Below are 15,078 nucleotides of genomic sequence, written 5' to 3'. Positions count from 1 at the left end.
CTTGTAACGTGGCAATTTTTTTAAATACGTGTCATACCTTGACCCTTATCAACCTCCATCAAGAGAGATCTGTTTGAAAACGCGATGGAGGAAAGGAGGAGGGGGTGGAGAGATGCGTGGGCGTCAATTGTGAATATTTGAGAAAACGTGGAGGCATAAATGAGCGAGGGGATCCAAGGGGACGAAACTGGTCCCCCAAAGATAGGAAGAGTTTAATTACTCGAGTTCCGTTATCGTTGCGGTACAAGCATGTTGCATTTCGAGAAATTCGAAATGCACCGGTGCCTTTTCACTGATAAATACCCACACTCTCTTAACGAGTTCAACGTTGGGGGACCCATCGAGGAATTCGGTGACTTGATAGTTGGAGTTTGAATTGGATTATACACGTATAATACTTGTTGCATTTTTCAAACGAATTTATAGTAATTAAGATATCTTGATATTGAATATAATTAAGATGATGAATGGGGAAGTTTTATTAAGTATAAATCTATATTAAGCAATGATAAGCATCGTTGCTAAATTTTTCCTTTCTTTTGGAAAAATATATATATTTTAATTAAAGAAAAAGAGAGAGAGAAATAACAAGTTTCATTATTCGACATGGAAATGTATTTTTTCACACAAATTTATAGTAATTAATGGGTAAGATATCTTGATATTGGGATAAATATTGAATATAATTAAGTAATATTCAAGTATACTTTCCTTTTGCAACAATAATTATTGCTGTACCAATTAAAGTTTTTAGATGACTAGCAATATATCATGGAACAAAATTAAATATCTGTTCTATGATCTTTAAGTTTTATTATACTATTTGCTATTGGAGGATTAACCAGAATTATATTATCAAATTCATCAATTAATATTATTCTTTAAATTATGTTATTAGTCATTTTCATTATATTCTTTCAATAGCAACAGTATTTGCAATTATTTCAAGATTTTTTATTCATTGATACCCATTAATTACTAGTTTATTATAATATTTATTGGTGTAAATTTAACCTTTTTATTAACAAGAAAGTTTTATTAATATAAATTTATATTTAAATTTTTTCTTTTGAAAAAATATATTTCGATAAAAAAAAAGAGAGAGAGAAATAACAAGTTTTATTATTCGATTAAATTACTGGGCTCACTTGACTTGTGAACTTTTATTTATCTTTTTCTTTGTTTTCAGATTTATCGAATAACGAGGTGAAATGAGAGCCTCTGGTAACGATCAATTCATAGAGGATGCGATGTTATCGTTTAAATATCGATAGTTCCATGTCAATCGGTCTTCCCAATACTGAGACTGACACCTCTGGGAAATTTAATTTAACGCTTCGCGAATTTCGACGGTGAAACGCTGATTCTTTCTGAAACGATGCACATCCTTTTCCTCTCGTGGATAATATGATGTCTAGGCAAGTCTATTCTTGTAACCTTCGTTTACGTTGTTCGGTTAATTTTAAGAAAAAATGGTAAAAGATAAAAGAGAAATCGTTCGAATGAGAGATAAACAACTGAAGTATAAAATATTCGATAATATTGAAGAATATTGTAGAATTAAAAAAAAAGGAAACAAGACAATTAATGAAGAAATTAAAAAAAAATATCGATATCAACAAAATAGATAAGTAAAATTCTTTAATAAATTTTCTAAAAACGAACAAAGTCTTTTTTCCCAATCGTATTCAACGAATCTTGAATTTCGATATCGATTCCTCGGATTCTTCATGGCCTCGCATTAACTAAGGTCCTCCCCTAACGACCAATATTATCAACATGATTTATTTGCAAGTTTTCGAGGCTGCATACTTAGGTTATTACTGTCATAAATTCGAAACACGTTTCTCCAACGGTTGATACCATGCCTGACCTACCTCATCTCTTGAAATATGAGAAACTTGGCGAAAAGTCTCTATAAAATATTCCCTCGGTCCTCTTACATTTTTTCTCGTATTCTAACCGTGCACTGTTATTCTCCTCTCGCGTATACAGCATATATTTACTCTTATATATATATATATTTTTATCGATATCGAGGGAATTGTTGAAGATGGAAATATTTGTGTAAATATTTTGTCGAAATATTCCCTTTATCTTATTAAATATTATTTAATTTATCAGGAAAACAGGAAACAAACAAAGGAAAAATTAACCCTATTTGCGAAATTGTATATACTTTAGTAGAATTTTCAACTAATCATTAAATATATTAAACCTTGCATCTTACAAATTTTCCTCCTCCATTTTCGTTTCAACGATTTTATATTTTGACGTTTATCGCACATTCGGTTTCGAATTAAATTTTATTTCAACTACCGCGATAAGGAAAAACGTTGTACATTTATCAGTAGAGATAATACATATATATTTCAGATAACATTAATAGAAGGAATAGAATATTAAGTTAATAGCAATGTAACGAAAGTTGCTACTAAATGATAAAAATACGCGAATTCCCCTTCGAAATATTTTTCTAACTCGTTTTAATATGGAAAACGACACGAGTGGAGGAGAAGGGAACGGTAACGGAGGCTCGTTAATGGAACGCCGGAAGACAAATGCGTTCCTCGATACAAAGCATTAAGAAACTCGTTACAACGGGGGGATAGCCGGAAAATAGGTGGAACTTGGGATGCTATCGGTTTCGTTGGCCTAGCGATGGGAGTTGCAGTTTGTCTCGTCGATTCCCCCGCAGTTCCGCGATAGCTTGCCTTGCTGCGGTCAAAAGTCGAGGGGGGGGGGAAGGCAATTTACGCGACAACGGTACCGATGGACGCTCGATCCCTCGATCCTCTCCCACTACGATTCGCAATAGTTCGCGTTGTTTCGAAATAAGAGAAACGATTGTGTCGCGCGTTTTTTCTATGACAATTTCTTTTTGATCGGAAATAGATTTGCTTCGAATATTAATCCAACATTTGCGCGATAATTTACTGAATCTGAATACCATTGCTTTTGACTAATCTCTAAATAGTTGGAAAGGAAAACTCTTCTTAAACCACCAAACTTCCTCCTACATTTATCGTACAATTGTTTCGAATATTATTTCAAGTTCAATCGAATATTTGCACGATATAATTTGTTGAATTTAAGAAGTACCATTGCTTTTGACTAATCCCTAAATGGTTGGAAAGGAAAACTCTTCTTAAACCACCAAACCCAAACTTCCTCCTACATTTATCGTACAATTGTTTCAAATATTATTCCAAGTATCAGAAAAAACATTTGCGATATAATTTGCTGAATCGAAGAGTACCACTGCTTTTGACTAATCCCTAAATAGTTGGATTTGATAACATAAACTAATAAAAAGGAAAAACCTCCTTAAACCATCAATTCGCAAACCCAAACTTTCTCCTGCATTTATCGTACAATTTTTTCGAATATTATTCCAAATATCTAACATTTGCGCGATATAATTTGCTGAATCTGAGGAGTACCACTGTTTTTGACTAATCCCTAAATAGTTGGAAAGGAAAAACCTTCTTAAACCACCAATTCGCAAACCCAAACTTCCCCCTACAATTGTTTCGAATATTATTTCAAGTATCGAACATTTGCGCGATATAATAATTTGCTGAATCGAAGAGGTTAACCTAAACGAAAAAATCGAGGTAACTAAGAAGAATCGCAAAATATTGTTACAATACTCGATAACATAAACTAAGAGAAAGGAAAAAGCCAAACTTCTTCCTCCCCCAAACTTCCTCCTTAAAACACCAACAACAATTACAAGAAAACTCAATACCTTGTTTCAAAACGTTTAATCGTTGTCGGGATCCGCGCAATTAACGTGAATTAATGAGATGTTATCAGATGGTGGTCGGTTTTTCGAGCGAAGCAACAGCTAGTAGTAGGGGGCGGTTTACAATGTGTCGCGTGAACGGACAGAGAGAAAGATGGAGAGGGAGAGAGGGATAGTTTGGAAAGGGTTGGAGAAGAGAGGGATGGAGGGAGACGGAGACAGAAACGGGAGGAAGGAGTGGAGGGAGAGAAGGGGTTGGAAGGGTGGGGGAGAGCCGGGGAGGGAGAGGAGGTGGAAGGAAGGAGAAGGACGGAGAATGTCTGTCGTGGCGGTAGTAGCATATACGGTGGTTTAACTCGCGGGGAAAACTCTGAGAGCACGAGCTCGCGATCCTCAGTCGCGTGTGACACGCGGCCTTAGGTAGTCGTGCCGCTCTTCAATCGTCTCGTTTTCGTGATCGCGATCGCCGTAGATCCCTTCCCTCGACGTGTAATATCCGTGGGAACATCTCGAATAGTTTCGAGCTTTGTTTATTTTCGTGCTTCTTTTCTTCTTTTTTTTAAGAAGATTGTAGAATTGTTGATATTTCTTTTGAGTAATACTTGGAAGATTGTTCGGGATTATAATATCTCGAACGTTCTCGAATTTGTTCTTAGATTCGGTGGTTTTGAAATTCTTTTATTGGTGAAATTTTCTTTGATTCTGCGAATTTTGTATCTACGTAGTTTTAAAGATTCGAGTGAAAATTAATATTTCTATAAGAGAATAGAGATCGGCAGTGTTAAATTTCATCTCGAAGTTTGAATTTTCAAGGATGGAAATCTAAAGTATTTGAATGTAAGGAGTTTGTCGTGAGAAACCTGTGACCGAAGTGCAAAGTTTCCTGGATCTTAAAGACATTTGAATATTGACTTGGAACCGTGAAGATTTCGCTTCTAAAATCGGCCAGTGATCGTAGACGATTCGAAATAGAACCGCAGTTTAATCCGATGAAAAATTTACATAAGTTTGTCCCCACGAATTTTCAAGACTTCTAATCGCCGAAAATAGGATCTATAATTTGGCAAACAACGTACGATTTATCGTTTTAACTCGAAATTCGATATCAAAAGCGTGGTAAAACTCGGAATCTCGGAAAATTTAAATCCGAAACCTTTGATCGCTGCGATCGATAGTCTGTTCACGGTGTTTAATTTGAATAGATACCGATCTATTTAAATTAAAGTTGCAATCAAATACGTAAATAACTTTTGAAACTTGATTTTGTCAATTTTACTTAAATCTCGAAAAATTTTCTCATTCAAATATCTATTTAAATTAATATTTAAAATTTCCAATTAATTATATATTAATAAAATTTTAAAACGTCAATAAATCCTTCTAAAAATTCTTCTACGTTTCAAGAATCCATCACGGAGAATCTACTGCCTAAAACTACAATTCGTTGCCCAAGTTTTACCGCCTCGACAAACTTTTCCATTAACAAGACGCGAGAAGAGAGACGAGAACAAAGAGCGGCGTCCGTGAGAAAAGTGTTGCAAATCCTCTGATACGCCGCTTCCGTTATACCGCTTGTTTCGTAGGAAAAGTCATTATCAACAGTTTCGATCGCAACACGTTTGACCCTTCTCCCCCATTAGAAATCGATATCGAGGATTATAAATCCCCGCCGAATATGAATATTTCATGGGAGCCGTGGTAGAGAAAAAAGGCGGTATCCTCTCCAAGGATTTATAACGATGCGTGTGAATGGAATCGTTTCGAGACGTTTGACGAGAGTACCTGGTGGAACAGGAAGCGGAGGATGCAGGTACGTTCGGAACGGGTGGAAAGCGTAATCTAGATGTTTGACAAGTGATAGTATACGTGCGTGGGAGCGGTATGTTGATTCTTCTCTCTTTTTGTAGTAGAGAGAGAGAGGGAGAGAATTCGTTGAAATTTTGAAATACTTTGATAAGAGAATTTTGTACATAGAGACTCGAATTGGTTAATGATAATCGAGTTATGGCGGTAAATAAAGATTAAATATTCGAAGAGGATAAGAAAAAGGTGACAACAATTGTTAAAGTGGAGGATGAGGAAGAAATATACCGAAAGAGGATGGATTTTGAATACATGATAAAAGATTAACAGTGATGTATATATCTTATTTAAGATGTTAAATAAGGATTAAAAGGAGATTGAATAAAGACTGAAATTGAAGAATCACGACAATAATAAATGACTCTCTTGTTGTTGAAATATAGAACTGAGAGTATCTCGTATTTAAAACTCTTCGAAACTCTTTCGAAACGAGTGTACAAGTTGGAGCAGAGGGAAGAATTCCCCTCATCGAAAATTCTGAATCCAGTGAGGGAGAGGGTGATCGATGGGGAGGTAAAGATACGACGATAAATCTTTTGATCCAGGTGAAACAGAGGACAACGGAAGTGGAGGACGCGTACAAGAGGAGTTACATTCGAGACTGGAATGGAAACTGCAATCTGGACGTTTGATAAACGACAGAGCTAGCGACTCGTTTCCACGGAAACGACTTTTGCCTGCACTTCAAAAAAGAAATCAAGAGAAAGCTCGTCGAACAGAAAAGAAGACTAAAATTCAAAAACATCCTTCCATCCTAAATATTCCAAACCGAAACGGATACAATCAAGTCAAATCTTAGAGATAAGATCCTGGAAACGGCATTCGAACTAACGAAGTGAGAAAGAAGAAAAAAAAGGGGAAAGGAGATCGAAGCTTTTTTCTAGATATTCCACTAAGATTTCTCTCGAATCTTTAATCGAGGAAGAAGTCGTGGAAGAAATCCCTCCGCTCCTCGAACGGACAATAATATTCGTTATCGAGCGTGTCTCTGTCACGTTTCGATCGTGGTTCGAACCGGTGGTGAACGACGAAGCGTGACCAGGTGCCGGAAGTTCTCTCCATCGTCACTTTCGCCGGCCAACTATCTCGCGGAACACGACACGCGAATCCGTGATGGAAATAATATTTGGGATTTGGTGGCAATCTGTGCCGTTTCTTTGACGGAATTTACCTTGCTTGTTGGGAGGAGGAAGTGGAGGATGTTCGAGAAGTGACAAATATATATCGCGTATATATATATATATATACATTTTGGGTGATCTCGTTTGGTTTTTCTAGGTTAAAAGGTGAAAGAAGAGGCAGAAAGAATCATGAGGGATAAATTTGCATTCAGCGTGAGTAACCGTGAGAGATATTGGATTCTGCGTTTATTTTAGGAGGCGAGCGTGACATCGATGCTAACCGATCGATCGCTTTGTAGATGTTATTTTCGACAACCGTTGTGCACGTTGAATAGGGAGAATGAATTACATATATCGAGTTGTTCCTCGTAATCGTGGATGCATTTTTAAGACGGCGAGAGATCCGATTTTGTATTCATGGTGAAATGGAATTAGTTGGGGATACTCGTTGCAATTGCGTCACGCGATGATATATCTAATTATTCTCTTTTTTCTTATCTTTCTTTCCTTTTTCTTCCGTTCGTTTATTTCGTTTCGCAAGATTTAAATTTTTAAATTTTATTTTATTTTTGTACGACAAGAAAGAAAGGATTTTTCTTAAATGTCTCTCTCTCTCTCTCTCTTTTGAAGAAAGATATGGTTTGTTAATTGTATTTGATTTAATCTAATCGTAGATAGATATTATCACAATGTTTATGAAAGTAGAAGTAATCGATAGATTAGATTATTTATTTAAATTAAAAATATTTTTCTCTTGTTTGTATTTTATCGCAAATTTCTCTAAACAATCAAATGAAAATAACACTCGAAGATAATCCCGTAATTCCATTTTACCGAGTAAAATATTTTTCCTTGGCCTATTCGCCTTAGAAACGTCTTCTTAATAAATATCTCGTCGTGATAAATCATTTCCTTCCATGAATGAATAATAATAATTAAAGAAAAACATTCAGCTTATTATTCCAACACACAATCCGTCAAAATTCATTTTACTTTTAAATTAAAAGTATAAAGTCTATACTTTGAAAAAAAAAAAAAAATAAAAATCATACCGTCTCAAAATTCTCGATGATGCAAATGTAATTACCTTTCTCTGCACCGAATACGAAATATACAAATTAATTCCGATACCGTTGGAGAAAGTTTGAGGAGAGAAACGTTGCAATAATTACTTCTGGTAGCAAAACTGGTTTTACGATTTCACGCGTAGCCTATCAGAACAGTGTTAATTATCATCGATTAAACGTATGAAAATTACGCGCGATTATATTAACGCGAAATGATAAAATATAAACGTAAAACAAGCTGCTGATTGTGAATACTCGATGCATTCTATATTTTATATTATATAATAGGTAAAACCCAATAATTAAATCCGATAAGGGAAATGTTGTATATATATATATTTGTTTGGTACACATCGACCAATTTCCGGTAACTCGACGTGTACATATTTACAATTCAAACTCGTTCCGCTTATGATTTTATTTACGTAAGATCATGAATTTTAATCTCCTTTTTTTATTATGCACGATGAATCGTTAAAAATGCGTAAAAACATCTTGAAATTATTAATTATTGAATTTACAAGTCAGATAGAAAAAAGAAAAATAGATTTTTCCACTAAATATTTTTATTCAAAACTAAATTAAATTATTATTCATTTTTCGGGGGAATAAAGGATTTTGCAAATAAATTTTTATTTATATTAGCGCAATATCGGGTATATTTCAATTATTAATGAAAACTCAGGATCATATCATCACATTGAAAATAATTTTTGCAATCAATAAAAGAAATTTCAAGTATTTATTTAGGAAAGTAAGAGCTACGTTATATAAAAATTCAATTCACTTGCTGTTAATTTCGATTTTTATCATCACATGTTAGAAAAAAGAAAAATAGATTTTTTTAATAAATATTTTTATTCAAAACTAATTCATTACTTTATTTTTCGGAGGAATAAAGGATTTTGCAAATAAATTTTTGTTTATATTAGCGCAATATATTTCAATTATTAATGAAAACTCAAGATGAAAATAATCTTTGCAATCAATAAAAAGAAATTTCAAGTATTTATTTAGGAAAGTAAGAGTTCACCAATTCCTGTCTCCACTTGCAGGAAAAAAGATTTTTCTATTAAATATTTTTATTCAAAACTAATTCATTACTTCATTTTTCGGGGGAATGAAGGATTTTGCAAATAAATTTTTGTTTATATTAGCGCAATATATTTCAATTATTAATGAAAACTCAAGATGAAAATAATCTTTGCAATCAATAAAAAGAAATTTCAAGAATTTATTTAGGAAAGTAAGAGTTTACCAATTCCTGTCTCCATTTGCTGTTAATTTCGATTGTTATCATCACATTGATCCTCGTTAATCATTCTCTAATTCGATTCTGAACAATGTGATTTACAGTCGGGGGTGCCGGACATGCACGAGACCCTGTCCAGTTTTTCGGAACAGTTCAGGGACGGGCCGACGAAGCCGGAAATAAAGCCGGAAGCAGGTAAGGAGACGGAGAGGACGGTGGAGCCGAAGTGCGGTTGGTTCTGGTTCAGACCCAAATATTTGCAACGATTTCGAACCGCGAAATGGGCGCTCTTCTGGTTATGCTGGACAGGTGCGATGCAAGGTATGCAATTTAAATTTGATGGGGCAAGAAAAAAACTAATTTTAACGATATCGAATTTTGTCATTTACAATTTTAAGAAGGGAGGAGGAATCTTAACAATTAATCGATTTTCCCATTAATAATTCTTTAATATCTTCGAATTTTGGATAAAAATATTCAATTTATTTGAAAGTACACGGGAAATACTTGTTCGAAAAAGCGATTTATACAAAATTTTCCCTAAACCCTCGATCAAATTTCCCCAATTCGCAATCATTGGTAGAAAATCTACTAATTTTAACACTGATTCCGACTCGTTTCGATATCGAATTTTAACCCACTCAGGAAGGAGGAATCTTAACAATTAAATCGATTAATAATTCTTTAATATCTCCGAACTTTGAAAATATTCGATTTATCTGAAAGTACACGGTTCGAAAAGGCGATTTATAAACGATCTTGTATCGAAACCGTTTGAACCGATCAAAGTTTAAAAAAAAGAATCGATGTCGATCGTGGTAAACGCGACGTTTAACCACCAACAATATTTCCTCGCCCTCCGGAACAAATCCACGGGGTTCATTTTTCGTGGATCGTACGCGTAAACACGCAGACGCGCGGGCCCCAAAGGGCTGATTGACTCTGATATCGCCGTTTGCCGTTACTAATAGCCGTGCATTCGAATGCAATTTCGAAGCTTTCACGGTGGCGCGAAAGGGAGGAGGGAGGAGGAGGAGGAGGTGGATAGGGTCGACGGTGACTGACGATAACCGGAAATCGAGTTTTCCGGCCCGGTGGCAGGAGGTTGACGCGGTGGAGGGTGGTGCGCGTCGACGAAAGGAGAGCGAGGATCGAGGCGAGAAGGGTGGCGAGACGAAGGTCGTCGACGTTGGCTAAAAAGGGGTGGAGGGAAAGGTTGGAACACGGTAGCCGTATTCGGTTTAAATAAGTTTGTTCGCCCCCCCTCTCCCTCTCCTCTCCACTCGGCCGACAAAAGAAATCGTCGTGCGGAGGTTCGTGCCTTCTTCGAGGCGGACGGGATTGAACAAATTGGTGGACAATGGAGCCGGCAATCGTCTGTACGTAAGTCGAGAATAAGGTCGGTGGTGAGTGGTGCTCGTGCACGCAGGGTTATGAGAATTCGGATGTTGTAACGAGTATCGCGTTTCTGTGTGTAAGGTTAAAGAATTTTTTTTTTTTTTTTTTCATTACTTTGAGAATTGATAGAGGGGAAGTATGTATTAAAGAGGAGTGTTTTTTTTTTTTGTGAAAAATAAGAAACGAACAAATTTTATTAGATTTCAAATATCGAATAATTTTTAAATGATACTTCGATTTTTTTTCGTGTGAATACATTTTTAAAATACCAAACAGAAATAACTGATTGAAAATTATCTTCTGTATTTCGCTATTGGATCTGTGATTTTTTTTCATTACTTTGAGAATTGGTAGAGAGGAAGTATGCATTAAAGAGGAGTGTTTTTTTTTTTTTGAAAAATAAGAAACGAATAAATTTTATTAGATTTCAAATATCGAATAATTTTTAAATGATACTTCGATATTTCTTCGTGTGAATATATTTTTAAAATATCAAACAGAAATAACTGATTGAAAATTATCTTCTATATTACGTTTCACTATTGGATCTGTGATTTTTTTTTATTACTTTGAGAATTGGTAGAGGGGAAGTATGCATTAAAGAGGAGTGTTTTTTTTTTTTGTGAAAAATAGAACAAATTTTATTAGATTTCAAATATCGAATAATTTTTAAATGATACTTCGATATTTCGTGTAAATATATTTTTCAAAATATCAAGCAGAAATAACTTGAAAATTAAAATTGAAAATTATCTTCTGTATTACGTTTCACTATTGGATCTGTGTGTAAAGTTAAAGGAGTGTTTTTTCTTGTGAAAAATAAAAAACGAGAAAATTTCATTACTTAGATTACTTTTCAAATATTTTACCACAAATTCTAGGATAATTTTTAAACTTTATATTTCGATATTTCTTCGCGTGAATACATTTTCAAAATATCAAGCAGAAACAAAATGAAAATTAAAATTGAAAATTATCTTTTGTATTACGTTTCACTATTGGATCTGTAAAGTTAAAGGATTTTTTTTTTTCACTACTTTGAAAATTGGTAGAAGTATGGATTAAAGAGGAGTGTTTTTTCTTATGAAAAATAAGAACTTTTTAAAATATTCACAAATTCTTCGCGTGAATACATTTTCAAAATATCAAACAGAAACAATCGATTGAAAATTATCTCCTATCCGATATTACACGAGTATTATTCCAATCCCTGTTAAATCATAATCCATCCATCCTCCTCGGACCAATCGATCAACGTAAGAAGAAGCGAGACACGAGAAACGTACGCGAATAGAAGAAGAGGGAGATACGAGCAGCTGGAGAAACAAATTATCCGCGCTGCACGACCGGTTTTAATTAAAATTCTCCTATTAGCGGTACAATGGGAAACGAAGGTGGTTCATTTTCCGGGTGGACAGACACCGGATACGCCGACACTCGAGCCAGGCCTCTTGCTGGCCACGGCCGTCTGTGAACGCGTTAATTCGATGGATGTTGTAAGCTTGGTGTGGGAGGGACGAGTTAAGAGTGTTACTTAATTGTTCGAGGCGCAGTTTGGTTATCTTGGGTTGCTAGTTACTGGGAAGAAATTGGTTTTCGCGTTGGTTTAGGTTGGTTTTGCTCCTCACGTTTTGATATTATTTTTATTTATTTTGGTTTATTGGTTTATTTCGATGGATTTTGATAAATAAATATTGCCATTAAGAATTATATGAAAGTGCATAAATAGTGATTCTTAAGTATTTTAAAAAATAGAGACTGCATAGAATAAAAATGAAATAACGTTTCATTCATGGAATGAAAGATAGTATTGAAAACAAAATTTCAATTATTTTCTACTTTTAATATTAAGATTACTAAATCTTTAGAAACATATCGTCTGAACTGGAAATTAATTTCAATTTCCTTATTTATAAAATTGATCAAAAAACGTGTCAGTCTCACAAATAATGCAATCACCATACATATTTTCATTCTATTCAACAACAAGCTACACAATCCGAATCTAAAAGACGAGAGAAAAATTTCCACGGTTGAAAAAAATAATTCCAATTTTTTCCTCCCCCCTTTCCGTAACCAATCCGCTCGTTAAAACGACAACCCCGGCGGAATGCAAGCATCAAAAGGGATCCGCGGAAACCTCGAACCGTCGCAGAATCCGAGAGGATTCTCCCGGAAAGAAGATTCATTTTTTCGATTGTCAGGGAACGGTTGAACGCTTTTGTCAGCCGATACTTTTGCCACGATACTGGCTCCGCTGGTTTGTAATTCGACGCCCTGTCAACGCTTCTGCTTCCATCGTGGAGCACCGGTTCGATTCAGAGACGATTAGCAGCCTGCGTGTGCATATATTCGTGAGAAAGAACTGTTTAACAGATTTACAAGTCCAAGAGAGAGAGAGAGAGAGAGAGAGAGAGATTTCTTGGAGGGTGAGCGGGACACTGGTGAGCGTAGGGGAGACTTAATTGAATTAGTTCACCCCCCTTCTGATTCATTTACACGCGGCACGCGGATTTGCTCTCGAGTATGCGTATCAGGGATCAACTGTGTGTCTCGAATTTGAGAATGGGGATCGAGTTATTATTACAGGATGGCCCCGATATTCCTATCGATCGTATCCTGAATGTTTAACTTGGCCAGGATCGATGGATAGTAGATCGATAAGAAGGTTTTTCAGACTCATCTGCTCGAATGAAAAAGCCAAGCTAGCTATTTACAGATTAAATTATGTGTGTTAGTTGGAGCTTTCAAATTATCCAGGTTAATCCTGGTTAAGTTGTACGATCATTGTGATAAAGGGATTATTCTATTTTAATTCTAACGTAAACGTGTGTTTTCAGGGATGGTGGTGAACGGTTTCGTGAACGTGGTCATAACCACGATAGAGAGGAGATTCGGTTTGAGGTCGTCTCAGACGGGGTTGATAGCGGGCGGATACGACATAGCCAGCTTCCTTACCCTCGTCCCAGTCAGCTTCCTAGGAGGACGCTCGAAAGCGTCGAAACCGAGGTACACACGCGTTCGCGTATAAGCTATTGTCGCGCCTATTAATATTAATACCGATATCGATCCGCCTCGACACTTCTCATAAATATTAATCCTAACGTCAGCCGGACCAACAGCGTTAATTTCCATTTCCAGTTCCTTCCACACTTTCGAAAACCACCTTGTATAATCGATAATCAATAACAGTTTGAAAGGAGAGGCTGATCTCGAAAATTGAATAGAAAAGGAGATTTTTTTGTAAATTTCGTTCGTTTGAAAATTCGGTTGGTAAATGAGGATACTTAGTACTTCTTTTGAGAAGTTGGTAAACAAGATTTCTTGGTTCGATTTTTGTTCTATAGGTACATAGGAATAGGTGTTCTAGTCTTAGGCTTAGGAAGTCTGCTGTTCGCATCCCCTCATTACATTGCTGGACCATACAGGGGTGGGCAACAGTCGGAAAATATTTGTCAAAGGGTGACGAATACGTCCTCCCGTTCGGTAAGTGATGATTGATTCTAAAGATTGGCGGTATAAAAAGATTTGAAAGATATTTTTCGACGAGTATCAAAGTCTTAAAGAAGGAATTGAGCAAGATATTTTTATAAAGAATAAAGATATCAATTCGGAATATGTTGTTTCGACGAGCAATATAACCTATCTTTTTGATATAATTATTTTATACATTTTATTACCCGAGCTCAATTACCGGAAGACTTGTGTCTTTGATCTTTGAAGAGTAAATATTCAATTAGATGTAAAGGATAGTTGACAGAGTTTATGGATCTCGTCCTTTGTAAAAGCAAGATCCATGCTTTCACATGCACTAATAGAATGTCATCTTCGTACATTATATTTCTATTTAACTAAATTTAAAGAAATTTGGATCAAAAAAATCCTGTTAACTTTTTCCTTGAAACAATATCGATATAACATGAACAATATTTCAAGATAATCGTTTTTTCTTTTTTCTAATTCCAATAAAGTATTTTTAAATATCTTTGCTCGTCTATTAATTAAATTAATATATCTTTGCCATTCAGCTATCTTGTAGCGGATCAGTGGGCCAAATAGACCAAGAACCATACAGTGGATTGTACTTAAGTATCTTTCTGATAGCTCAACTTCTACATGGGGCTGGCTCCGCTCCTTTTTATACGCTTGGCGTTACGTATCTAGATGAGAATGTGTCGAAAAAGATGTCCTCCGTGTACGTAGGTAAGAAATGTTAATATTAATTGATTAATTTTTTCTCCTTCTTGTTGTTATATTATATAAATTTGCAAGTATTCTTTTTCAAAATATTAATTTTATAAGAGGAACAACACAATAAATGTGTTGTCAATTTAAAAAGATTGAAAGATATTAATTTAAAAGACAGGTCATTTCATAACTTTTCTTATTAAAAAGATCCGTCAACGTAAAGTAAGCTAAACTTTTCAACCGTACTGTACCTACTTGACAAGTACTTACTTGATTTAACTCGGATATTCCGCAATAGCTCTTTGAGAATTGTCACATTCTATTGCCGCACTCGTTGCGCTTGCTTCAACTTTTGAGCACTGTATATATGTATATGTACACTTGTGAAGTTTGAAGTTTCAAGTGCCATCTTGTATAGGACAATCAACGTATATAATCGAT

At 35.3% G+C, this 15,078-nt stretch overlaps 1 protein-coding gene and 1 long non-coding RNA gene across 6 annotated transcripts in view; one reads left to right on the top strand and one right to left on the bottom strand.

Moving 5' to 3' along the window:
• LOC100577407 overlaps positions 1 to 15,078 on the bottom strand; it is a 48,997-nt gene that overhangs the window by 20,224 nt on the left and 13,695 nt on the right. The window lies entirely within an intron of this gene.
• LOC107965041 (solute carrier organic anion transporter family member 4A1-like) overlaps positions 1 to 15,078 on the top strand; it is a 43,455-nt gene that overhangs the window by 15,545 nt on the left and 12,832 nt on the right. For 2 of the 5 annotated variants that reach the window (XM_016914309.2, XM_026443496.1), the window contains exons 3-6: positions 9,156 to 9,372; positions 13,290 to 13,458; positions 13,797 to 13,935; positions 14,478 to 14,652. In XM_016914309.2, the coding sequence (XP_016769798.2) occupies positions 9,156 to 9,372; positions 13,290 to 13,458; positions 13,797 to 13,935; positions 14,478 to 14,652 (700 nt within the window). Of the gene's footprint in view, positions 1 to 4,119; positions 6,946 to 9,155; positions 9,373 to 10,091; positions 10,431 to 13,289; positions 13,459 to 13,796; positions 13,936 to 14,477; positions 14,653 to 15,078 lie in introns of those variants that run through there. The other 3 variants (XM_026443498.1, XM_026443497.1, XM_026443499.1) reach the window with 3 other exon arrangements.

Source organism: Apis mellifera, linkage group LG10 (assembly GCF_003254395.2).
Source record: "Apis mellifera strain DH4 linkage group LG10, Amel_HAv3.1, whole genome shotgun sequence".
NCBI classification, from domain to species: Eukaryota; Metazoa; Arthropoda; class Insecta; order Hymenoptera; family Apidae; genus Apis; species Apis mellifera.
This window is presented reverse-complemented; position numbering and strand designations above follow the sequence as displayed.